The sequence below is a fragment of the Prenolepis imparis genome, unplaced genomic scaffold (assembly GCF_030444845.1).
Source record: "Prenolepis imparis isolate NDT839.2.m4 unplaced genomic scaffold, iyPreImpa1.0 SCAF_10, whole genome shotgun sequence".
NCBI classification, from domain to species: domain Eukaryota; kingdom Metazoa; phylum Arthropoda; class Insecta; order Hymenoptera; family Formicidae; genus Prenolepis; species Prenolepis imparis.
The window spans coordinates 77409-105334 of record NW_028141168.1 but is presented as its reverse complement, the minus strand read 5'-3'; the positions used below and the strand labels follow the sequence as shown (position 1 = coordinate 105334).

Sequence of the window (27926 nt, the reverse complement as noted above, 5' to 3'; positions counted from 1 at the left end):
AATAAAGACAAACTCAAAATTTTACAATCGGAATTTCAAAATTTATCTACCGAAAATTTCAATTTATTAACACGGAAAGGTGTCTTTCCGTATGAATACATCAACTGTTTTGAAAGGTTGCATGATACGTGTCTACCACCGCGCGAATCGTTTTATAGTTCCTTGACCGGCGACACTGTATCCGAGAACGATTACGCGCACGCCGAAAACGTATGGGAGCGGTTCTCCATTCGAACGCTGGGCGAATATAGCGATCTGTATTTAAAAACTGACGTCTTGTTATTAGCTGACGTTTTTGAAAATTTCCGGGATAAATGTATCGAGAGTTATGGGCTCGACCCCGCGTATTACTATACTCTCCCCGGGTATACGGGCCATGTTAAAACATAAAAATATTACGTTCGAATTGCTTACCGATATCGACATGGTTATGTTTATCGAACGGGGTATACGCGGCGGTCTAAGTCAATGTTCAAACAGATATGCACACGCTAATAACAAGTACATGCAGTCGTACGATTCATCGAAACCATCTTCGTATCTAATGTATTTCGATGTAAATAATTTGTATGGATGGGCAATGTGTCAACCATTGCCATATGCAGATTTTCGATGGGTCGATGACATGTCTAGTTTCAATTTATCATCTATCGCGCTCGATTCGCCTACAGGCTACATCCTTGAAGTAGATTTAGAATATCCACAATGTCTTCACGATGCGCACACTGATCTACCGTTTTGCCCGACACGCGACAAGCCACCAGGCAAGCGGGAAGATAAGCTACTCGCGACATTATATGATAAAAAGCGTTACGTGATACACTACCGCAACCTGCAGCAATGTACGCGTCACGGTCTTTAAGTTACAAAAATACATCGCATATTACAATTCGCGCAATCTCCATGGCTTCGAAATTATATCGAACTTAATACACAATTTAGAATGCAAGCAAAAAATGATTTCGAAAAAAATTTATACAAATTGATGAATAATGCAGTATTCGGCAAAACGATGGAAAATGTGCGTAATCGTGTTGATGTAAAACTCATCACACAATGGGAAGGGAAATACGGTGCAGAGGCAATGATTGCGAAACCAAATTTTCACAGTAGAAGCATCTTTTCGGAAAATTTAATTGCCATAGAATTACACAAACTCGAGGTAAAATTTTATAAACTAATCTATGTCGGTATGTGCATACTCGACATTTCGAAGACATGTTTATACGAATTTCATCATGAATACATGTCACCACTGTATCGAAATAAATGTCGGGTAATGTACACCGACACAGACAGCCTAATATACCACATCGAATGCGAAGACGTATATGAGAATATAAAGCGCGACGTAAGCAAATTTGATACGAGCGATTACACTGCGGACAATGCGTACGGTATATCGCTTGTGAATAAAAAGGTGCCAGGTCTAATGAAAGATGAAAATAACGGTACGATAATGACTGAATTTGTAGGACTTAGAGTAAAAATGTATGCATTACGAGTGGATGGTAAGAAAGATACCAAAAAAGTAAAAGGTGTCAAGAGTAACGTTGTCGCGAGAACGATAACGTTTGATGATTACACGCGGTGTTTGAATGAAGAGATTGAAATGATACGTAGTCAGTCATGTATAAGATCGAAATTGCATGAAGTATACACCATTCGCGAGACGAAAATTTCTCTAAGTCCTCACGATGACAAGCGGTATATCATACCTGAAACCACTGATACATTACCATGGGGACATTATAAAATACCATTGTAAATAATAAATATATATTTATTGTAAAATATGTATATTTTGTAAAAATATGTAAAATCTATATTATATGTATATTATATGTATAACATGTAAAATATAAAATTGTATTATTTATAAAATTATTAGATAAATATATTGTAAAATAAACAGTGTATAGATATTTTAAATAAATGTTTATAATACATTATTTTTATGAATCCATGAATTGTGAGATTTATTCAGTCCCAACCATTTCACATAAACATCATCGCCTTTTTTCCGTAAAACCTTTTCCACGAGATAGACATAGGGATTAGCAACATGATGTAACTCGTATTCGTAGAATCCTCCGGCGACGGAATTTCCGCGCAAATCTTCAAGTATATATGTCGCAGGATTAGTTTTCTGCACTTTGATAATTTTAAATATTTCGGTAGTCCAATTTGGCGTAAAAGCTTTTTCGAAGACGGTCTTGAATTTACTCACGCGTACCTGACAGCCTACTTTGAATCTTGCCGGAGCAGCAATTTTTACGTTACTGTATACCGTATTTAAAAGTTTTTCGGAAATCTTCGGAGTAACATCGATAGGTTTCATGCCGATAGTGCGTTTTCGCGCATTGTACTCTGCAACGAGTCGGGACAGCGCGTCGATCCACTTGTAATTGCCATTAAGTGTAAACATTTTCAACATATTGTTCTTTAAAGTACGATTAAATCGTTCCACGACCGAGGCTTTCATAACAGAATACGTCGAGTAATGATTGGTGTTGTGTTTTTTTACGAGTTTCTGCACATTTGCATTGTAAAATTCTTTTCCTCTATCGGTTTGTACGTTTCTCGGACATCTCTTGCTATCTCGAATTATCTCGGCGATAGCGTCAGCTGTTTCGCGTCCGTTCTTATTCTTGAGCGGCAGGGCCCATGCATACTTGCTCAACACATCGATGACGGTGAGTATGTAATTGTATCCTTTGTTGACTCTTGCATAAGGACGCATTTCGACCACGTCAGCTTGCCACAGGTCGTCGTATCCACGTACTATGACGCGTCTACGCGGAAAATTTCTTCTCGCTGGAGCGTGCAATTCCTCCACAAGTAGCTGCTTTTCAGAGGTGTTTGATCGAGGCATATTTGTAATAATGTGATATAATTTTCACGTACAGTTCTTTATGTATCTTTTGATGTAGTCTGCGTTACAGCCATTTTATCCAGCGCCATTTTAATAATAGCGCCTGCATATTCCTTTCAAGCCTGATTATTTTTTTCTTAATTTCTTTCTGTTGATCTCTCAAAAGCTTGACACTCGCTTCGACATATCGTTTGTTGGCTGCATCATTATCATCTTCCGGTTGCGCTACACGTCGTATCTTGCGCGACCTTGCGTCATAGCCGGAGGCTGTTAGATACAGAGTATTATCGCGCACGTAATTTCTTAGTAATCCATTCCATTGATAATATGAATTATTATTCGACGTTCCAAGTGATAATCCAAATTTATTAATCGACATTTCGATACCACTAATATTGACAGACTGACTCGTATCGTGGATGTATAACTTATTTTATAATAATACCAGCTTCGTAAAGTTCCTCGATAATCGATAATATTTCATTGCCGTGGGCGTTGTTGTCGGCTTGACGTGAAGCTTCGAGCAATCGCAGACGATCTACCAACTCGTTGGGATCATTCCAATGCACGTAATCAATCTTATTATTGTTTAAGATCATAGCACGCGGTATACCTTTTCCGGATTTTTTATCAGAGAATAATGGTGCGATTATATATTTATATTTGTATCCCTTGTTACCTAATACTGGATGATTCACATTACCATTTCGTCTGTGCGCATTTGTTCTTATTAATATACTTTTGTAGTTCTGTAAGTCATTTGCAGTATATATTTCATCGTCGGGAATTCTCTTGAAAACCAACTCGTAAAGACCTGCTGTTCCAACATATTTTGATCCATCGATAATTATATTATCATTTTTATCCACATCGAAATTTTTATTACCGAGCATCATTCCTTTGTCGATAAATTTAACACCGTATACGTAATCCATCTTGGAATTTTTATCTTGACTCAATATAGCTGTCACATATTTTTGAGCAAGTGGACCCAGGTGATTTCGCAATGAATTTTGACCCTCAGATGTTTGTAATGAATGTTGAATTGATGTCACAAGCGATTTAGGTGAAGTCTCGAAAATTTCCTCGATAGATGTCTTATCATGCAATAATTGCCTTGGCTGTACATCTTGTATCGGAGTAGAAGTAGTTGCATCCAATAATTGTTGCATTCGCCTGCTTTTGATTCGCTTTGGAGTAGAAGTTATACCGCTCAATGATATATTTGATCGCTTTGTTTTAAACTCTTTTTTCTCTCCGAGCATACTCGATGGTTCAATATTTTCTTCACCAGACTCAACACTGACTGTATTTTCAACAAGCTGTTTCAGAGGTTCGGAGATTGCGGTTTAGAATGCCTCTCCAATGCATCGTCCTCCTCCATTTTACCAGTTTTCAAGAAACGATATTTTTTACGGATTGAATCGCTCGTTTTCGCAATCTCTCTCACAATCTTTTCACGATCGTTATTCATCATGTTGCAATTTAGACGTTGCTCGATCAATGCTTCAAAAGCGACTAACAAGGGGAGGTCGCGGTTGACTCTTCACCGATTTTGATCTCCTTTGGTATGGTGAATCTACATCGAAAAAAAGTTGCTCCGTGTTCGAGCTTTTCGTCCAATGCGCCTTGTAAAAAAAATTTTTTTTTTCCCGAAGTTTAGAGAAATTGTTAGGTTCGTTACGAGGCCTAAAGAAAGACACACTTTTGATCGGTGCCGGTAGTGCAGCGGCAGAACACAACAATAGTAATCCCGGGATCCCAGGTTCAGAACTTTGGGCTGTCATAATTTTTTTTTTTTTTTAATAACGTATTATTTATTATGATAAATAAATATTCGGCATATTTTTATCGTTAGTTATGCATATATCTCTTTATATATTTAAAATTAATAAAATGATCGTAATATAAATAAAATATTTTTATAGAGAAATATTTTTAGAAATATTTTTACTTTTTAAAGATTTATACATTTTTTCAAATTTTCTTTAATCTAATAATGTTAGAATACACACTTTTCATAGCTTTACAAAATTTAATTTATTACTCATTATTATTTTCTGCTTCAATATGTAACAAATATGTCATAAATATATAAGTAAGATATTTTCTAACCGACCTTCTAGAACCCTTATTAGTAGAGAGGATCAGACGACCCTCTCCTCTCCCTCCAACGTTCCTTACACTTTCACAACCAGCAGTTGCATCCTGCGGTTCACAGCAGGTAGAAAATCCGAATTTTGTAAAGCTATGAAAAGTGTGTATATTCTAACATTATTAGATTAAAGAAAATTTGAAAAAATGTATAAATCTTTAAAAAGTAAAAATATTTCTAAAAATATTTCTCTATAAAAATATTTTATTTATATTACGATCATTTTATTAATTTTAAATATATAAAGAGATATATGCATAACTAACGATAAAAATATGCCGAATATTTATTTATCATAATAAATAATGTTATTAAAAAAAAAAAAAAAAAAAATTATGACAGACCAAAGTTCTGAACCTGGGATCCCGGGATTACTATTCTTGTGCTCTGCCGCTGCACTAGCGGCACCGATCGAAAGTGTGTCTTTCTTTAGGCCTCGTAACGAACCTGACAATTTCTCTAAACTTCGGGAAAAAAAAAATTTTTTTTACAAGGCGCATTGGACGAAAAGCTCGAACACGGAGCAACTTTTTTTCGATGTAGATTCACCATACCAAAGGAGATCAAAATCGGTGAAGAGTCAACCGCGACCTCCCCTTGTAAGTGCTTTGCGGTATTGCAAATTCATTAAATCCTTTTCTGTATCGTCCATTAGTCAGCGGACTGTCCTTGTCAATCGCCGCGAATCCATATTTATGTTGCCAACATTTCTGACAAAATGCGCGAAAATTATCGTAAGACATATCTGTATTTACGTGATCGTTGTACACATGTTTCAAGTTTGTCCCATCTTGTTTGAATAAAATTAATAAATTTGCATTGTCACGTACAAGATGCTTGGGTATCTTGGCATACGTTTGACAAAGATAGAAACAGTCGACGCTCGAGTGTAGCCCCATTGCAAAGTACTCTCTTATCGTATCTTGCTTGTCGCATGCCACGTCATCAAAGATAAAAATGGAATTCGGAAGCGCTTCACTCGGTGGAATGACATCGCTATTATTAGAGAATGTAAAATAACCAATTTCTTCTATCGTTGATAGCAAATTTTCCAAATATATTTCGGTTGTTGAAGCGATTTCGAGTATACGTACACGTTCTCGAAGCAAACGCCTTGCGGGCTTTCTATCAAACTAATCAACGCATTAGTTTTACCACAATTCGAAGGACCGCAAATGATTCCGTGTATAGTATTCGGCAGTATGTTTCCATGTCTGCGTATTTCTTTATCCGACATCAACCGTGTTTTATCGTCGAAATTTGTAACTTTGATTATCGTCGATTGCTGAACGAACCGCATGTTTTCTCTCGAATGAATGAATGAGTCATGGAGAGCCTATTTATAGCTGCGCGGAACCATGAATCGCTCAGTACCGAAAAAATGTTTGTCATCCTAACAAGTGCTTCCGATATTCACGGTTTAAGATCCGAACAGCTGCAATTTGTACCAAAAGCAGTTTTATTGCGATTTGAAAATCACATCCACTACGTGTGGGACAAGCTGCCGGAACACATAAAGGCGGATCCAGAGATTCAGACCTGTCGTCGATGTTTCAAACATTACAATCGACCGTGGCAGCAAACGCACATCGACGGTCCAGCGCCGATGATAAAGGATTGCAGCGAATGTCAATGAAAATTGTAAAGGGTAGTGGTCTGTTTAATCGTGCTATAAACGCGCTTCCTATCGAATTACATATTCCCGGTTATCAGTTTTGCGGTCCCGGGACTCATTTGGAAAAGCGGTTGGTTAGAGGTGATCGAGGTATTAATCCATTGGATGCCGCGTGTCGCGAGCACGACATTGCGTATTCTCGAAGCAACGCCCTCATAGAACGACACGTTGCTGATAATATACTCGCTGCGAAAGCGCGAAAACGTATTACTGCGAGAGATTCGACTCTTGGTGAAAGAGCAGCCGCTACGACTGTTTGGGCAGCTATGAAAGCAAAGACAAAATTCGGTATGGGGATGAAGATGCAAAAATCTTTGAAAAAGAAGAAGAAACGAATACTGCCTGTGGCGAAGCGTGGTGGTATCTTGTCATCAATTTTACCATTGTTGGGAGTTCTCGGTTCGTTGACCGGTGGAGCAGCGGGAGTCGCAAAGGCTGTGAATGATAGCAAGGTTGCGCAACGTCAGCTTGAAGAAATGCAACGTCATAATCGCGCTATGGAAGGTCGTGGAGTTTATCTCGCTCCATACAAGCATGGACAGGGATTCTCAACTAAGAAAAAAAAAAAACGTCAAAAAAAAAACGCTAAAAATGCCTGTGGGTGTAACAACTAATGAACAATTAGAACAACTGGCAAGACGTATGCGTATACCATTCTTTAGAGGTGTTTTCATGCGCAATAATTTACCGATAAACGGTGTGCGACAAAATGAGAGCGGTATCGTCAATTTGGACGACGTTGATGGTCCCGGTACTCATTGGGTAGCATATATAAAAAGGGGAAATCGATCAATATATTTCGATACTTTTGGTACGACCACCCAAAGAATTGGTGCAATATTTAAATGTTATGAAAATAGAATACAATCACACATCCTATCAAAATTATAATCAGAATAATTGTGGACAATTGTGTTTATGATTTCTTCAAACGGCTGATATAAAGCCTGTCAATCCATCATCATGATTCAGTTTGACAACATGTCGCTAACACTAACGTTGACTGGCAAAAGTAGCGTTCTCGCTGTAAGCTACTTTCCAGCTATAGATTTATCGAATGGTGATTATGAGCTCGGTTTAACAGATTTTGAAACTTATCATACGATACCGAATGTAAATTCTAAGAATAATAAATTTTACTTTGATAACGATGACAAGGAAATTACGATACCCGAAGGATCATACGAAATACATGCTATAGATGAGTATCTGAGACGTGCAATTTCACAATATCCTTCCAATAAAGAGCAGAATGAAGATGCAATAGCGCTTCGCGCCAATCATAATACTCTAAAGAGCGAAATCAAATGCATCTATAGAATAAACTTTAATAAACCATACAATATAGGATCGCTGTTGGGATTCTCGTCGAATCGTATATTGCAACCTCACAAATGGCATGATTCGGATTTATCTATAAATATTATTAGCGTGAATATTATCCGTATAGAATGTAGCGTCACCACTGGTGCGTACAGTAATGACAAGCACGTACACACGATACATGAATTTTCACCGAGCGTGCCGCCAGGATATAAGATATCGGAAACGCCTGCACAGATCATTTATCTCCCGATCGTCGTACGGAGCATTACTGATCTAACGATACGCATTGTTGATCAAGAAGGATGATTGTTGGATTTTCGAGGAGAGGAAGTTACTGTAAGATTGCACGTACGGCGTCGACAAAATTAGCGTGTGATGCTCGTGCTAAATGATACGGAGCACGTGAGAGACAATAATTTTACGTGGGACATTACGAGGGACAATACTTTTGCGAGAGCAGCTGCGGCAGTGAGCGACAATAATCAGAGATCTCGTTACACTAAAAAGAGACTCAGCGCATTGAATCGCGAATTTTTAAAATCATTGGGATTCATCGTACGAAAAGATGATTGATATTTTGAATATTGGTGTTGAACCAGTCTTTGATGATCGTATCGTCAAGGTTGAGACACATACATACAATCCATATGCTAACACATCGCTTGGACATAGCGACGAGATACGGATACCTATACACCACCAGGATTTGTACACGTTGCCGTGCGAAAGCTTTTTGTATGTTGAGGGAAAGTTGATGACATCTAAAATAGATGCAAATGAAACGATGATATTAACAAATAATTGTATTGCGTTCATGTTTGATGAAATTCGATATGAACTCAATGGTGTGGAGATTGATCGCAACAGAAACGGAATAACTTCAACGATGAAAAATTATGTTTCTTTAACAACCGAGAGAAGTAAAATCTTGAAGAATGCTGGATGGGATATGACACATAATGGGTCATGTAATGAAATTTGTATGTTCAACTTTTGCGTGCCGCTCAACATGCTATTGGGATTTTGCGAAGATTACAAGCGAGTTGTGATTAATGCTCGCCACGAATTAATTTTGATATGTTCGCGCAACGACAACAATTGTCTGTATGGACCTGCTGAAGCTGCTATTGAATTACTCAAGATACAATGGCGTATGCCTCATGTACTATTGAATGAGGTCAATAAACTGTCCTTGCTATGAGCATTGGAAAGCGGGCAATTCTTAAACATGAGTTTTCGCGCTTGGGATCTATACGAATTTCCTCTGCTACATAGTACAACCAAGCATTCATGGACTGTGAAAACTGCTTCTCAGCTGGAAAAGCCGCGATATGTGATCTTTGCACTGCAGACTGGTAGAAAAAATATTATGACAAAAGATGTTACTTTATTCGATCATTGTAAATTAACCAACGTAAAGCTCTATCTAAACTCGGAATCTTATCCCTACGATGATTTAAATTTAGATTTTGAAAAAAATAGATTCGCCCTCTTGTTTGATATGTACTCTCGTTTTCGCAAATCTTATTACGGGTGTGATATTGAGAACTATCGCAAAATTTCTACATTGCGGTCCTCTTGCAGTTATTGATTGTTCGCGACAAAATGATTCTGTCAAAAATTCTACCGTGGACGTGAGAATAGAGTTTGAATGTAAGGAAGATGTACCGGCAAATACTACAGCCTATTGTCTCATCTTGCATGATCGTGTTGTCGAATATTGTCCGTTGTCCAACGTAGTTCGTAAAATTACTTAATCAGCAATTATCCCCTCCTCCGATGTAATATAAATGATTGAGATTTTTAACAATCGACATCAGTCGTCCAACATTCTTGCAACAAAATGGTTGTACCGACGTTTGTGGATCTGCAAGGATTTATTCTCAATAAACAGTTTATTGTGAAGGAAGCGGCGATTCTGAGAAGAGGATTCATTGTTTCACATTATTTTTTCGCATGTCCCGTACCATGGCGTATGCTCACACAATCTGAAAGACGTCAAGCCTCATGGTTGATCAGAAATCACCATAAACTGCAATGGGAAGATGGAAACGTTCCATATAGCATGGCTCAGCGTTTGATTACAACAGCTATCGCTGGCGGGGTACATGAAGAAGAAGAGTCATCCTCTCTCGTGTACGTAAAAGGACATGAAAAGCAAGAATGATTGACCGATATATTGGACGATGCGAGAAACGGTTTCACTATTGAGACCTTGGATGCAAACTATGAAGATATTCCTGCCTTAAGCGAATTAGATCCTACATATAGCCTACGTTGTGAAAAACATGTAAAAAATTGTGCTTTGCAAAATGTATTTAAAACATTTAATTGGTGGTTGAATCATCGCAATGAATCACCACACCCTTTTTTTGAATAAATTAATATTAAAATAATATTCTCTTTGTTCTCTCATTTTCCTCATACACATACAAGTATTATATGTCCGCACGTGCTCGTATTAATTTCAGTATGCGACAGCATTCTTATGTTATAATTTCTAAATGTAGTCGATTGAGGTTTGAATGCGGTTGATTGATGTTCGATCGATGTTCGAAGGTTGTTGATTGATGTTTGATCGAGGTTCGAAGGTGGTTGATCGAGGTACGAACGTGGTTCGAAACTGGTTCGAAAGTGGTTTGAAGGTGGTTGATCGAGGTACAAACGTAGCTGATCGAGGTACAAACGTGGTTCGAAAGTGGTTCGATGGTGGTTCGAAAGTGGTTCGAAGGTGATTGATCGAGGTACGAACGTGGTTCGATTGATGTTCGATTGACGTTCGATTGAGGTTCGAATGTGGTTTGAAGGTGGTTCGAAGGTGGTTCGATGGTGGTTGATCGAGGTACAAAAGTGGTTCGATTGATGTTCGAAGGTGGTTGATTGATGTTTGATCGAGGTTCGAATGTGGTTTGAAGGTGGTTCGAAAGTGGTTCGAAGGTGGTTGATCGAGGTACGAACGTGGTTCGAAAGTGATTCGAAGGTGGTTGATCGAGTGAAAGTGATTCAAAGGTGGTTGATCGAGGTACGAACGTTGTTCGAATGTGGTTGATTGATGTAATAAAAGGGTGTGGTGATTCATTGCGAAGAATTATATATATTAATATTAATATTATTATTATAAAAGAATTATATATTAATATTATTAAAATATTATTAAAAATTCTCTCTCGCTCTCACGCTCTCCATCGCCGCATCATCTCGCAACATCTCTCTCTCTCTTGCATATACGCCTCGCTTGCGTCATCTCTCTCGCGTGCGCCTCGCGCTCTCCTTCGCGAACGCCTCTCTTGCGCTATCTCTCTCCTTCGCGTGCGTCATCTCTCTCTCGCGTGCGCCTCGCGCTCTCCTTCGCGTGCGTCATCTCCTTCGCGTTCCTCTCTCCCCGCAGACCCCTCACCCACAAAGCTTCATGCGGTCTTTCGCGGACGCCTCCCCCTCCCCGCGGACCCCTCGCGGATCAGGCATCTAAATCGCGGACGCTACCCCCTCCCCGCGGCCTCCTCGCGGACCATAACCTCGCGGACGCTCCCCCTCCCAGCGGCCCCCACGCGGACCCTAACCTCGCGGACGCCTTCCCCCTCCCCGCGGCCCCCTCGCGGACCCGGCACCTAAATCGCGGACGCCTCCCCCTCCCCGCGGCCCCCTCGCGGACCCGGCAACAAAATCGCGGACGCTCCCCCTCCCCGCGGACCCGGCTCCAAAATCGCGGACGCCTCCCCCTCCCCGCGGACCCCTCGCGGTACATCGCGGTACATCGCGGACGCCTCCTGCGTGACGTCATTCCCCCGCGCCCTTGGTTCCCCTTGCCCCTCTCCCCCCTCATTGCCCCTGAGTTAGAACTCTCCTAGTATCACTACTTGTAGCCGTGAGAACAATATGAAAAACTTACCTCTATCTTGCCTTACATGGTAGGATCCTCCTCATTTATTTAAAATCAGTTGTTCTCACGGCTACTCAAAATCAGTTGTTCTCACGGCTACTCAAAATCAGTTGTTCTCACGGCTACTCAAAATCAGTTGTTCTCACGGCTACTCAAAATCAGTTGTTCTCACGGCTACTCAAAATCAGTTGTTCTCACGGCTACTCAAAATCAGTTGTTCTCACGGCTACTCAAAATCAATTGTTCTCACGGCTACTCAAAATCAGTTGTTCTCACGGCTACTCAAAATCAGTTGTTTTCACAGATTTTAGGCAGATTAAAAATTAAACATTTTAAAAATGGCTGGCGAATTGTCGGAACGTGAAAGAATCACTATCCGCATGATGCGCGGATGGGGTGACAACGAGCGATCGTACGCTGCTGTCGCTCGATTATTTAATGAGACGTATCCGAATCGTCGAATTAATAAGTCCACTGTCTTAAAAACAATAGAACGTTTTAGAGAAACTGATAGCGTAAAAAATCGCCCTAAATCAGGGAGACCATCGTCTGCCACTAACGAAGAAGAACAACTTGATGTTATGCAGACATTTATTGAAGATCCCAATTCTACTATTAACAGAGCCGCTCAAATTCACGATATTGCTCCCAAGTCCGTTTGGAGAATTTTAAAGAAAAACAAGTTCTATCCATACAAATTACAATATGTTCAAGAATTGCAAGACGGAGATCTGGAGCGTCGTATAGATTTTTGTGAAAGAATGATGGCACTAATAGATGTCCTGCCCATCTTCCCTTATCAAATTGTTTTTACAGACGAGGCAACTTTCACGTTAACGGGAGAAGTTAATAATCAAAATTTTCGTTTATGGTCAGATGAGAATCCGAATTGGGTGCGGAAAACTCACACACAATATCCACAAAAAATTCATGTATGGTGTGGAATAATAGATGGCTACTTAATAGGGCCGTTTTTTTTTTAAGAAAATCTGAACGCTCAAAGATATGAGAGATTACTTGTAGATCAAATAATTCCAGCTATACGAAATATTTTTCCAAATAATTTCGAAGAAATATGGTTTCAGCATGATGGAGCTCCTGCTCATTTTGGTTTACGGCCACGTCAAATTTTAAATGAGACTTTTCCATTACGATGGATAGGAAGATGGAACAGAAATGAGGGAGGAGAGGATTGGCCACCAGATCTAACTCCTCTTGATTATTATCTATGGGGATATCTGAAGAGTAAGATTTACAAAACAACCTGAAAGCATCCAAGAATTGATACAGCGAATAAGGGATGAAATGGATTTGATACCTTTTGAGACGAATCGTAGAGCCATTTCTGCATTCTATCAAAGATTGGCATATTGTCAGGAAGTAAATGGCAGCCACTTTCAGCATTTACTTTAACACACTGAGTAAAATTTATTTTAAAACACGGAGTAAAAGGTTTTGAATCATTAAAGAGAGATAACAGTTTTCAATCGTCTGTTCTGCAACCTATCACCACTATGTATACATTCACACTTGTTTAGCCACACGCGCGCGCGCGCGCGCACACACACACACACACACACACACAAGGGATCAAATTCATGCCACTTCCACGCAGTTGATCCTGGATAACACTAAGTGCATGAAATTTCGAAATTTGAACGGCCGCCATTTTGAATGAGGGGGTCGTAGCGACTTAAAATTTTAAGGGTGTGTTTGTTATGAAAAGACCTTTCAAACGAGCCTCCACTCGACCCTTAATCCAATTTAAAATTTTCAACCCCCCTCTTACCCCCGCGTACCAGGGGGTGGGGGATGATCGGTATCTATGTCATAGGGTAGCTTTTTTGATAAATCAAAATACGTGTTTTACCGTTTTTTGATATTTTCATTTTTACAAAAATTATTTAGGGGTTTCCACACTTTTGACAAACCCTGTATAGAGGAAATAATTATTATATAAAGAACTTTTTTATACTTATCTAATTATAATCCAGTCTTCTGTTAATAATTTTATCCATCTACGCGCGCCTCTCACAGGGCGTCGTACTGCTCCAATCCATCAGAGCGCCTCCGAAAGGGCGAGCGATCCTTGACATTCTCTCCTGCTCTATACCCAACTCTCGGGAAGTGCCTCTATAAGGGTGAGCCTCCGCCTATCCTCAATGTCACGTCTCTCTCAGGGCGCAACGCACTTGCTTCTCTACCTGCAATTAATAAAAGACTGAACTAATTATATACTAATAAATAAAGTCTGTAAATACACACACACACACACACACACACACATATATATATATATTTTACATCAATTTAGCATTATTTCTTACCACAAGCAATAACATAGTATATAAGAGGTCTCGTATTTATTACTTACACTTCCTTCCATTGCAATCATACACGCACCCATACTTAAGCGTGCGTATTAATTTTCACTCAAGAATAAATATGTCGTCCTGGCACGTCGCGTTCTCCACGTAAGCCCTGACCACGCGTGTTTTACCGCTTGGCCCGCGAGCCAGGCATACTATTGCGTACCTTTGTAGAGTCACGCCAGAACGCGTTAAAGACTTCCCACCAGGCCGTAAAATATCAAAATTGGTTACAGCGAGGTGAGATATCGACACTCATTCGAAATTCTGAAACAAAATAAAATAATAATTTATTTTAACGCGATTCTACAAATCCTTAACACACATTTTTAATACATAATACATATACATTTATAAGTAAATTACATTATATACAATACACATAATATTAATTGACACTACATAATAACTAGTAATTATTTCGAATATTTATAACAAACATATACAAACGCGTAATTATAAAAGAATGGATTGTTCAGAGGACACTTCAAATTATTCCGCGAAAAACGAGGATCGCGTTAATAATGAAACCGCGTTCAAAGAAATGCACGAAAAAGAAATGGAACTTAGCAAACGTACCGAAATGTTGGAAAATATGAATCTTACTTTTAATTTTCCAAATTCGCCAACGCAAACGGCAACCACGATGAATAGTATTCCTCAAACAACGGGATATCCGAAATCGTATCTCCGCGATGCTCTCAAACTAATAACAAAATACAATGGGCACAATATTCCCGTCTGGCAGTTCGCAAGAGCCTGTAAAAAAGCAAAAGAGTCAGTACCGTTAGTGGACAAAGCACTCGCATGTTACGTAATAAGTTAACTCACCACGCGTATCTCGCCGTAGAAGATGAAATTCACCCAACGGTAGAAAAATTCGTCGACTGTCTCAAACACACCTTCGGACCCGGTAGAAATTTCAATTATTATCGCGGACAATTAAGTATGACCTATAAGAAACCGAACGAACACATCCTTGATTACATTGGTCGGATTAAAGATTTAAGAACAGCTATAATTGAGAGAGATCAGACTAACCTTAACAGAACACTAAACGAAGTAGAACTCGTGTCCATCGAGTCACTCTAGAAGCTTTTTACAAAGGCCTCCCACGAGAATACAAAACTGAACTTCGCGCGGAAAGTTACAACGGCTTCCTCGACGCTTGCTCAAAAATGCTCGTCATTAATAAGCGCCTAGAAAGAGAAGAAGCGAGAAATAAAAACCCTCGCAATTCTCGAGATAACCGCGCACCTGTAAATTCAAAGCAAATACTGCATCGTAATCCTCCTACCTCCTCGAACGCACCATCTAGTCCTCCAGTCTCCGGGGCGCAGAAAATCTGTAGTTACTGCAAAAGATTCGGACATTTAGTACATGAATGTCGCACAAGACAATACCGCGAAAGATTCGGTAACAATAACCATTATAATAATACTAATCATAACAGGAATAATAGTTATAACCATAATAGCAATTATAATAACACTGGTCAACATTTTTCGACTTTTTTTATGTCACAAAAGGAATGACAGGTGATTTCGATAGGATTTTTCCCGTAGATTACGAATCTGAAATGCAAAATGTTTCATCACGTCACGTTTTTGAGAAAAATGGGGTCAAAGTGTCAAAAAACCCGTTTTTGGCACTTTTTGAACCTCTGTCACAGAGAAACGGCACGTGATAGAATACTTTCTGTGGGCTCAAATTAAAGCTTGAACCTTAAACTTTAATGTTATAAAGCAAAAGAACATGTGACAATACTCGTGTAGCACAGGTTTTTTGACTGGCCGCGCGCCAATTTTGATCTCGTAAGTAAGTGGAATTTTAATATGCTGGCTGACTACTGTTGGACACTTAAAAGAGGCTTTCCTGAAGCAAAATACTTTAGAAAATCAAAAAATTATAGTCCCGTAATTGAATTACGGGTCTCATCAATAAAATGATTTCTCTCGCCTCTCACTATTATTAAGTAAATCAAAAAAATTTATTGATTGAACAAACTAATTTAAGGCTATAATTTTATGATTTTCTGGAGTATTTTGCTTCAGGAAAGTCTTTTAAGTGTCCAACAGTAGTCAGCCAGCATACTAGGACTCTACTTACGAGATCAAAATTGGTGTGCGCCCAGTCAAAAAAACCTGTGCTACACAACTTCACAGTATTGTCACATGTTTTTTTGCTTTATAATATTAAAGTTTAAGGTTCAAGCTTTAATTTGAGCCCACAAAAAGTATTCTATCACGTGCCGTTTCTTTGTGACAGAGGTTCAAAAAGTGTCAAAAACGAGTTCTTTTGACACTTTGATCACGTTTTTCTCAAAAACGTGACATGATGGAACATTTTAGGTTTCAGATTCATAATCTACGGGAAAAATCCTATCGAAATCACCTGTCATTCTTTTTGTGACAAAATTAGTGTTGACCAGTGTAATCATAGAAATAATAATAATTATAATAATTACAACAATAATAATGATCATTATAACGCACCTCCGCGAAATACGGGAAACCGCTCAGAGGTTTCGGACAACAGGGCACTCCGAGACCTTGGCAAAGCCCTGTCAACGCATTACATGGAGAGCAACTCAGGTCCCTCCATATCTTCAGGGGAGACGACGAAACAGTACCCGCTGTCGAACTCGAATCTCCATCCTTCAGAGGACCCTTTGCCTTTATGCTCGACACAGAAGCACAGTCTAATATAATAAAAAAAGAGTGTATTAACCCAGAAGTTTATATCAATAATAAAGATATAATTCAACTCACCGGTATCACTGAAAATGTTGTCAATACTTTAGGCTCCATAGTAGCACATATCTCTTACGCACCGGTGACGTTCCACGTTGTACCCGATGAATTTCCTATAATAACACAAGGAATTCTAGAATCAACATTTTTTACAGAACATAATGCATGTATAAATTACGGTAATCAATTACATGGCACAATTGCTCTTTTCAATTTAAGAATAAAGAATCAGTAATTGTACCTCCGCGTACAAATTCAAGAGTTACAATTCGTATTTCGAACTCAGAGATCAAAACTGGTTACATCCCTCGACTAAAAATAAATCGTGATGGAGTTTATGCCGGAGAATCGGTTGTAATCTGTATAAATGATAAAGCATACATTAGAGTCATCAATACTCTAGATGATCCAATTACATTTTTCATACCAACAATTACAATTTTAGAAATTGCGGAAATCTCAAAAAATCCGCCTAATAATAATAATAATAATGATAATAATAAAAATTCAGAGAATTTATTTCAATCCGTAGCAGAGACTGCACACAAATACGCTGAATCCGCTACAAATACGCAAACCATGTCTAATCGACCTAACAACAATTATAAAAATAACTATAAAAATAATTCTAAACAATCACGCACCAAAAACCAAACACTAAATAATAAATGCAATTGTAACCTTACTCCTTTTGGCGCGCAAACGCGAGCTGCTGATTTAGATCAGCATCTTCACGTGCAGGAGCACTGCTCTTCTTTTGCCGCATTAAGGTGCGTCGTCGATTCAGATCGACATCCCAAAAATACCTCTCCACTCCTCGTATCCTCTCCTGAAACAAAAATGATTTCCAAATCAACAATTGTCTCCACACATGCAAACAAATCTTCCTCTATTCTTACTATTTCTTCACAAATTATCGCCGCAAAAAGCACCCCCTATCACGCCAGCAGATGACGCCGACGTACTCGCTCTGGTGCAAACTCTTTTTCAAGGTGATGACCTGATGAATCCAGGCACTCCTTCTCTTACTAATTATTCTTTTCACTCTCTCCCTCTACTCGCAATCGCGAACTATTCCTTTTCATATGTGGCTGCAAACAAAAAAGGAAATCAGTCTAATATAATTAATGAGAATTTGCAAACCTTTTCAGAAACGATCGTCGAAAACGAATTGAAAATTAATCAACATCAAAAAAATATTACCGCCAGCAAAAAGGGTGATAATATTTTAGTAAATAAAAATAATATAAATATATCAATGCGTGTAATTACCAAGAAATTTTGCGAAATGACAGTAACGATAATAATAATAATATTAATAATTTCAGTGAACCGCTATTTAGTAACGATACATATGACGAACAAATTGTAACACCAATCAAGGCTAACGAGTATTGTAATAATCTACATGATAAAAAAATCGTAATCACGAAACACAATTTAGATCCCGGTGAAAATTGTAATATCAAAAGAATAGACAAAATCTTACAATTATTATGACTTGTTAAAGTCGGAAAGAATAAATTCATATATGTTAAAATCGCGAATAATAAATTTACACCTGTTAAATTCGAGAATAATAAATTTATATATAAAACCCGAACATAATAAAATCTTATCGCCGTGCTGCCTTTACAAAGCGGATAATCCGCAAATACGCGTTCAATAACAAACGTCTTTGTTCTCGATGTGTTTTCTCGTCTTCGTATTTATATCTCATATGTAATCTACAGACAACCGTTTCCACGTTTCATGGAAATATTCGACGATTACCCGGAGCTTGGGATTCCCTTTCTCCGTTCTTCGAAATTTCTAGACGTTTCCCCGAAGAGTTTAAATACCGAGGATACGACTGTCTCGGGCTCTTATCGAAAATATAATCGAGTAATAAACATACGCTAATACAAATCTGTGAGTTAAGTGCGAACACGGCGATAGATTAACTTTCTGCATTGCGATCGCAGATCTTTCAGTGACTGCGAGTGCGAAAAAGACGAACTCTTTATAAAAGACGTGACTTTAATTGTTCTCGGACACTTCGAGAGTTAATTTAATCTGTGGATTAACCGCGTCCGCAATTTCGCCATTAATAGAATAAAGACATTCTGTTCTAATAACGGACCACCTATATTATTGCACTTTTCTTAAACTCTCAATCTCCTCGTTCTCTCTCACTCGTTCTCTCTCACTCGTTCTCTCTCATTCTTTCTCTCTCACTCTTTCTCTCTCACTCTCTCACTTTATCACGCTTCGCTGTTATCTCTAAACCTCAACCACAGCTGATACACAATAGCATTCGCTATCCTTCTCGCTCCTCATCTTAGTGAAATCACATTCCCTGTTTCCGACTTCGATTCTCTCTCGCGATCAGCAAATTCTCTCTTCTCATCAGTTTGCCGCGACAAAAAAGTGATCGCTCGCGCGCAAATATAATTTTGGTCCTTCGAGCCGGATACTGAGAGAAATCTGTACGGAACTTTCACGGTGATCTTTGGAACAAAAGGTGCATCTCAGTGAACAAAATGAGTGAAACTATCATAAAGCAGCAAACGCTGTTATACTCGATTTTTCGCGCACTAGACAACTTTAAAAAAATCGGCAGAAATAATTACACGGGAGCCAAAATTCGGTCGCGAGTGACAGTGCTTAAGGAAACCTGGGTGCAATGCATGCAAACGCATGCGTCTCTGCTGCTCGTCATTCCAGACGACAAACGAAGCAACATCGACTATTTCAAGGATCAACATTTCGAGAAATACGAGGAAATTTACAATAACACATTGGACCACATGGCCGACTGTCTTGAGGAGATCGAGCCACACAAAGGGTCTTTCAACCGAGGACATAAAACCGCTTCATGCAGCTCATCGTTGTCGCTGTCTCATCTACCGCCCATAAAAATCCTTCCGTTTTCGGGTAACTATGAAGAATGGGAAACCTTTAGAGACCGATTCACATCGCTTATTGTAGAAAATAAAGATTTAACAGCGTTTACGCGTATGCACTTTTTGTCATCAAGCTTAATCGGTCGTGCTCTCGAATCAATAAAAATATTCCTGTTACCGCCGCTAATTTCGACATTGCGTGGAAAACTCTTGTTTCTCGATATGAGAATAAGCGTCGATTGATCGAAGGGCACCTTTCTGCATTATTTCATTTACCGCAAGTTTCACGCGAATGCGCGGTTGAATTGAACGAACTGCGAAATAAGGCAAATCGAGCGATCGCGTCATTAAAAAATTTAGGCCGGTCCTCTGATGACATGTTAAACGATATACTCGTATACAGCGTATCTCAAAAACTTGACCACGCCACGCGAAAGGCTTGGAAGTTAAAAGGAAGTGACGATACGAAAATTCCGAATTTCGCAGATCTTGAAAAATTTATGGCGAGTCGCGCTCGTGCGTTAGATGAATTGGTTCCTCCTAACGCGACAAAGACATCTCAATCTCAAAAATTAACAAGCGCTACCGCCTCCACAGCACCGGCATTATCGTGTCCGCTATGTAAAGCTTCACATTTTATTAATAAATGCCCAAAATTCATAAAGAAAAGTCCGAGTCAGCGATTAGAAATCATCAAGCAAGCTAATCGATGTGTTAATTGTCTGAGTACCAAGCATGCGGTATCCTCTTGTCAGAGCAAATATTTGTGTCGCACGTGCCAAAAGAAACACCATTCAATGTTACACGCTGACTTGAACTCATCTTCTAATGAAAAATCAAGTACGGCATTACTAGAATCAAACCAGGATACTCGGATCGAATCGTCCGTTATTGCATTGAATGCAACATCAAAGTTGCCGTCACGACCGAACGTTTTGCTAGCGACTGCCCGTGTAAAGGTTAGCTCAGCCGAAGGTCGTTCGATCGTTATTAGAGCGTTACTCGACCAGGGCTCCGAATTAACCTTTATCACCGATCGGCTGAGACATAATTTAAAATTGCGCCGCTTTCGAATGCCTGTCTCGATCTCCGCCGTCGGATCCGTCGACGCCGGCATTTGCCGATATGCCGCGTTAATTCAATTACATCCGATTATTGATTCCCATCCTGTAATTACGACCACCGCGTCAATATTAAACTCGCTAACTTCATATTCCCCGTCGTCAGTAATATCTCATGTTAATTGGCCGCATCTCGCCGGTCTCAATCTCGCAGATCCGAATCCGCTGAACACTGATCCAATTGACATGATCATAGGCGCCGATCTTTATAGCGAGCTACTCCTCGAAGGAGTGCATAAGGGAAGCAAAGGACAGCCCATTGCGCAACAAACGATCTTCGGCTGGGTACTCTCGGATCCAACGTCGATTCCGATTGACGTGCATCGCACACTAACGGTGCAACATTGTTCAAGCACGCTTTCGCTTGACCAGGAACTTCGCAAGTTCTGGGAACTTGAAGAAGTTCCGTTTAAAACGCCGTTAAGTCCTGACGAGCAAAAATGCGAGGAGCATTTTCTCGCGACGCACTCGCGTTGTTCGGACGGCAAGTATGTCGTCCGCCTTCCGTTCACCAAGGGGCCTCCGATCGAAATCGGAGAGTCTAAGCAAGTTGCGGAGCGATGTCTAAAAGCGCTCCATCGTAGATTTAAAATTAAACCCGAAATGAAATCGGAATACGCGAATTTCATGAAAGAGTACGAGGCGCTCGGACACATGCGAAAAGTTGCCAGAGTCGCGGAATCCTCCGCTCAATGCGTTTACATTCCGCATCATCCGATAATTCGCGAAGCCAGCCTCACTTCGCATTTGAGAGTCGTGTTTAACGCGTCAAGCAGAACGAGCAATGCGACATCGCTTAACGACCATATGCTTATCGGTCCGAAATTACAAGCAGATCTGTCTTCGATTATACTACGATGGCGACAATATAGATACGTTTACTCCGCGGATATAACTAAAATGTATCGCCAAATTCTTGTCAACGAAAGCGAGATCAATTATCAGCGCATCTTATGGACCGAAAATCCGACGGATTCTATACAAGAATATCAACTCTTAACGGTAACGTACGGCACCGCGTCCGCGCCGTTTTTAGCGTTACGCGTACTTAAACAACTCGTCGAAGACGAGGGTGAATCGTTTCCGTTAGCCGTTCCGATATTACAAAATAACACCTATGTCGACGACGTTCTGTTCGGAGCGGACGATATACCTCTACTTCGACTGATTCGAACTCAAGTGTGCGCCTTGTTGCAACGCGGCGGATTCGAATTAAGGAAATGGTCGAGTAATTCATCTAAGCTCTTAACAGATATCACCGCGGATAATCACGGATTAGCTTGCCACAAAGATTTGCAAACAGGCGAGCGACTTAAGATTTTAGGGATCAGTTGGAATCCGTCGCTCGACGTTTTTCAATTTAGAGTATCGCTCCCTCTCGTTACGTCAAATACTAAGCGATCGATTCTCTCCACCATCGCGAAATTGTTCGATCCGTTAGGTTGGAGCACCCCTGTAACGATTTCCGCCAAAATATTTATGCAGCAACTGTGGCAAGTTAAATTAGACTGGGACGATGAACTTCCATTTTCTCTCTTAGAACAATGGAAATCAATTCAATTATCGTTGGCAGGCATCGATAATCTCAAAATCGATCGGTGGATACAGAGAGGAGCGGATAGCATCAATTGCGAGCTACATGGGTTTGCCGACGCGTCGAACGCAGCCTATGCTGCAGTCGTTTATATTCGCTTAACGTCGCTTTCGGGTCAAATAACATCGATGTTATTAATCGGTAAGGCGAAGGTCGCGCCGGTTAAAACGTTAAGTATTCCACGACTAGAATTATCCGCCGCCGTATTATTAGCCCGATTAATAGAATTCGTCCGCGTCTCACTTAATCTCAATAACGCTCCGTGTCATTGCTGGACGGATTCCAGCGTGGTGCTCGCATGGGTCATGCAACACCCTTCAAAATGGAAGACGTTTGTCTCTAATCGCGTTACCGATATCCAGTCGCGAATTCCGTTCGCTTCATGGAGACACGTCTCAACCGGAGAAAATCCCGCCGATTGTGCTTCCCGCGGAATTCAAGGGAAGCAGTTAGCTTCTCATTGCCTCTGGTGGCAAGGGCCATCGTGGCTGCGGCTACCTGAATCAGAATGGCCTTCGACGATCAATCCGACATTCTGCGAAACCTCTCTCGAAAATAATACTCGCGCGACCGCGCATCTTGCTGAGGCGATCGAATCACCGGACTTAGCCACGCGATATTCATCCTGGCCTAAGCTCCTTAGAATCACGGCATATATTTTTCGATATATCTCGCGAATATGTCGTCTTGCGGAATCTCGCGCGGGAGTCAGCGAAAGTCCGGCGGTCCTATCCGCCGACGAACTTCAAAAGGCTCGAATATTTTGGCTCATTCGCATTCAAGACGAATTATTTTCAAGTGAAAAGAAAGCGTTATTACAGGAACAATCGATCTCGTCAAAAAGCACGATCGTGTCGCTAGATCCGTTCCTTGACGAAGACAAACTAATTCGCGTTGGCGGGCGGTTATTCAACGCTCCGTTTTCACATCAAAGAAAGTACCCGACCATATTAGCTTCGCATCCATTAGTCACGCTAATAATTAAACACGCGCATCTAAGATCGCTGCATGCTGGAACGCAGCTAACGCTTACAACATTGCGACAGGAATTCTGGGTGGTGCGCGCTCGAAATCTTGTAAAAAACGTCATCCATCGATGTGTTATATGCGCTCGCAAAAAAGCTAGGACGCCGATTCAGCTTATGGGAAATTTACCTCGATTTGGAGTCTCGCCGCCCTCTCGCGCATTTCTGCATTGTGGAGTCGACTACGCAGGCCCCGTCCTCATTCGCGCAATGTCCGGTCGCGGAATCGCGTCGAGAAAAGCATACATCGCAGTTTTTGTATGTATGGCAAGCAGAGCGATTCACTTAGAATTGGTCGAAGGTTACCACACCTCCGCCTTCCTGGGCGCTTACTCGCGATTTTGCGCGCGCCGTGGACTCCCGGAGTCAATTTATTCTGACAACGGCACAACATTCGTCGGAGCAGATCGTGAAATGACCGCCGCCCTTCGAGCGGCTTTGCGAGATCCGAATTTTTTAAACCAAACAGCTAATGAAAAGGTTTCGTGGCACTTCATCCCGCCATCCGCTCCACATTTCGGTGGCTTATGGGAGGCCGGAGTACGTAGCGTAAAGCATCATTTGCATCGAGTAGTCGGTACGCATAAAATGACTTTCGAAGAATTCGCGACGCTCCCATGCAACGTCGAAGCATGCCTAAATTCAAGGTCACTCGCGCCGCTCACCGATACGGTCGATGACTACGAGCCCCTCACGCCCGGTCATTTTTTGATCGGCTCAGCGCTTAAAGCGATTCCGGAGCCTTCTGTCCTCAATATAAAAGAGAATCGCTTATCACGTTGGCAACTGGTGAAGCAGTTGACTGAACGATTCTGGAAACTATGGCTCAATGATTACGTGAACACCCTGCAGCAGCGAGTAAAATGGCAAAAGGTCACTAAAGACTCATATCAAAAATCATTCGAAATGGGCAACTCGTGTTGCTCCGGAATCCACTGCTCCCGCCTTGCAAATGGGAATTAGGGCGTATCATTCAGTGCCACGCCGGCTCTGATGGCTTAATTCGCGTAGTCACGGTAAAAACAGCGTCATCCGAATATAAGCGTCCAATAGGGAAACTATGCTTGTTACCGATCGATATCGAAAATAGCGAAAAACCGATTTAGATATAAGCATTCATGTGTGACTATATTCTTATATCATATTTGCTGTTATTCCTTTATATTATATTATATGTATCTTTCACATATTATGTATAGTCGTTCTCTGATATTCTCTATCTCTATCTCCGCGTAATTATTTTCCGTTCACTTGTCTTTGTTGATAACCAATGTAATTAACACACCGATCGCCTCAAACGAATTCTCTAAATTCATGCGCTTATGCACTCTCCTTTCGAAACGATAGTTTCGAGGCGGGCGGTATGTTTAAGTCGGAAAGAATAAATTCATATATGTTAAAATCGCGAATAATAAATTTACACCTGTTAAATTCGAGAATAATAAATTTATATATACTCGTCAAAAAAATTATCGCAACACGTAATTAATATCAAAATTTAGCATAAATTCAAATAAGCGTATCTCCGCGCAAAATTGTCGTATTTCAAAAAATTTTTTTTTGTTTTAAAGGGTAAAGTCTCTACTTTAAGGAACTTTCGTTCGATTTTGATTTTATTCTTTCCCCCTTTCACCATCCCTTTAAAAGGAGGGACGTGTTTTTTTTTCCAAAAACTGCATAGTTTGACGAATTCTACGGAGTGTACTAAATTTTTTTCGCAAATATCATCATAACTATTGTAAAATATCGACTTTTCTCTACAAATTAAAAAAAATTGAATACCGTACGATTTTTTTCGCGAAGTTACAGCACATCAAAGTTACCTATGCATTTTTGACTATGTATTCAATTACAGCCAACATTAGTATTATCTGATGGGCACTACGGGGAAGTTGCTGGTCGGATTTTGCCCATCGTGTGTGTGTGTGTGTGTGTGTGTGTGTGTGTGTGTGTGTGTGTGTGTGTGTGTGTGTGTGTGTGTGTGTGTGTGTGTGTGTGTGTGTGTGTGTGTGTGTGTGTGTGTGTGTTGGGGCAGGGATAATGTTCGTTTTTAAAATTGTGTATTTTTGCCTCGTCTTTGGATGACCTTTTATGGGAAGATGGCTGCATGATTTTGAAAGACTACCAACCAATTTCCAGCAATTGGAAGCAGTCCTACATCGAATATGGTTCGAAATTCTGCAAAGCCACAATTAGAGCCTGCATTAATATGCGTGAGCGCCTGCAAGAGGTCATCCGAAGACGAGGCAGAAATATACAATTTTAAATACGAACACATATACCCCTGCCCCAACACACACACACACACACACACACACACACACACACACACACACACACGTTGGGCAAAATCCGACCAGCAACCTTCCCGTAGTGTCCATCGAGTAATGCTAATATTGGCGGTAATTAAATATATAGGCAAAAATGCATAGGTAACTTTGATATGCTGTAACTTCGCGAACAAAAATCGTACGGTATTCAATTTTTTTTTAAATTTGTAGAGAAAAGTCCATATTTTATGATAGTTATAATGATATTTGCGAAAAAAATTTAGTACACTCCGTAGAGTTCGTCAAACTATGCAATTTTTTGAAAAAAAAACACGTCCCTCCTTTTAAAGGGATGGAGAAAGGGGGAGAGAATAAAATCAAAATCGAACGAAAGTTCCTTAAAGTAGAGACTTTACCCTTTAAAACAAAAAAAAAATTTTTGAAATACGACAATTTTTCGCGGAGATACGCTTATTTAAATTTATGCTAAATTTTGATATTAATTACGTGTTGCGATAATTTTTTTGACGAGTGTATAAAACTCGAACATAATAAAATCTTATCGCCGTGCTGCCTTTACAAAGCGGATAATCCGCAAATACGCGCTCAATAACAAACGCCTTTGTTCTCGATGTGTCGTCTCGTCTTCGTATTTATATCTCATATGTAATCAACAGACAACCGTTTCCACGTTTCATGGAAATATTCGACGATTACCCGGAGCTTGGGATTCCCTTTCTCCGTTCTTCGAAATTTCTAGACGTTTCCCCGAAGAGTTTAAATACCGAGGATACGACTGTCTCGGGCTCTTTTCGAAAATATAATCGAGTAATAAACATACGCTAATACAAATCTGTGAGTTAAGTGCGAACACGGCGATAGATTAACTTTCTGCATTGCGATCACAGATCTTTCAGTGACTGCGAGTGCGAAAAAGACGAACTCTTTATAAAAGACGTGACTTTAATTGTTCTCGGACACTTCGAGAGTTAATTTAATCTGTGGATTAACCGCGTCCGCAATTTCGCCATTAATAGAATAAAGACATTCTGTTCTAATAACGGACCACCTATATTATTGCACTTTTCTTAAACTCTCAATCTCCTCGTTCTCTCTCACTCGTTCTCTCTCACTCTTTCTCTCTCACTCTCTCACTTTATCACGCTTCGCTGTTATCTCTAAACCTCAACCACGAAGCTGATACACAATAGCATTCGCTATCCTTCTCGCTCCTCAGTCTTAGTGAAATCACATTCCCTGTTTCCGACTTCGATTCTCTCTCGCGATCAGCAAATTCTCTTTTCTCATCAGTTTGCCGCGACAAAAAAGTGATCGCTCGCACGCAAACATGACTCGACCATCATAATGCTATAGAGAAAAATAATATCATTGCAATAGTAAATGAAAATAGCGATAGATTCTACTTATCAGACAAGTACTTGGGAGAAACAATAGACAAGATCTTACAATTATTACGACTCGATCATCATAATGCTATAGAGAAAAATAATATCATTACATTAGTAAAAGAAAATAGCGATAGATTCTACTTATCAGACGAGTACTTGGGAGAAACAACCGCGATAAAACATAAAATAATTACCAGCTACGAAGTGCCGATACACACGAAGCAGTATCGATTTCCTCCGATATACATCGTCAAGAAATAACTAAATAAGTAGATGAACTTCTCCAGAAGAAGATTGTGGAACCATCGACATCGCCGTATAATTCACCTGTATGAATTGTTCCAAAAAAATCAGATTCAATGGGAAACAAAAAGTGGCGCATGGTTATTGACTATAGAAAAGTAAACGAAAAATCTTTAGGAGATGCTTACACTCTACTAAATATCTACGACATATTGGATCAACTTAGTGGAGCAAAATATTTTTCGGTACTCGATCTCGCCAGTGGATTTCATCAAATAACAATGGATACAGCTGATGCTCACAAGACAGCATTCTCAACGCCACATGGTCACTATCAATTCTTAAA

General features: G+C 40.0%; 1 protein-coding gene across 1 annotated transcript; it reads left to right on the top strand.

Annotated features, from left to right (window-relative positions):
• Positions 1-20715: 20715 nt before the first annotated feature.
• LOC145942124 (uncharacterized) lies at positions 20716-24621 on the top strand. Its single transcript, XM_083048608.1, has one exon. The coding sequence runs from the start codon at positions 20716-20718 to the stop codon at positions 24619-24621; it is 3906 nt and encodes a 1301-aa protein (XP_082904734.1).
• The last annotated feature ends 3305 nt before the right edge of the window (positions 24622-27926 follow it).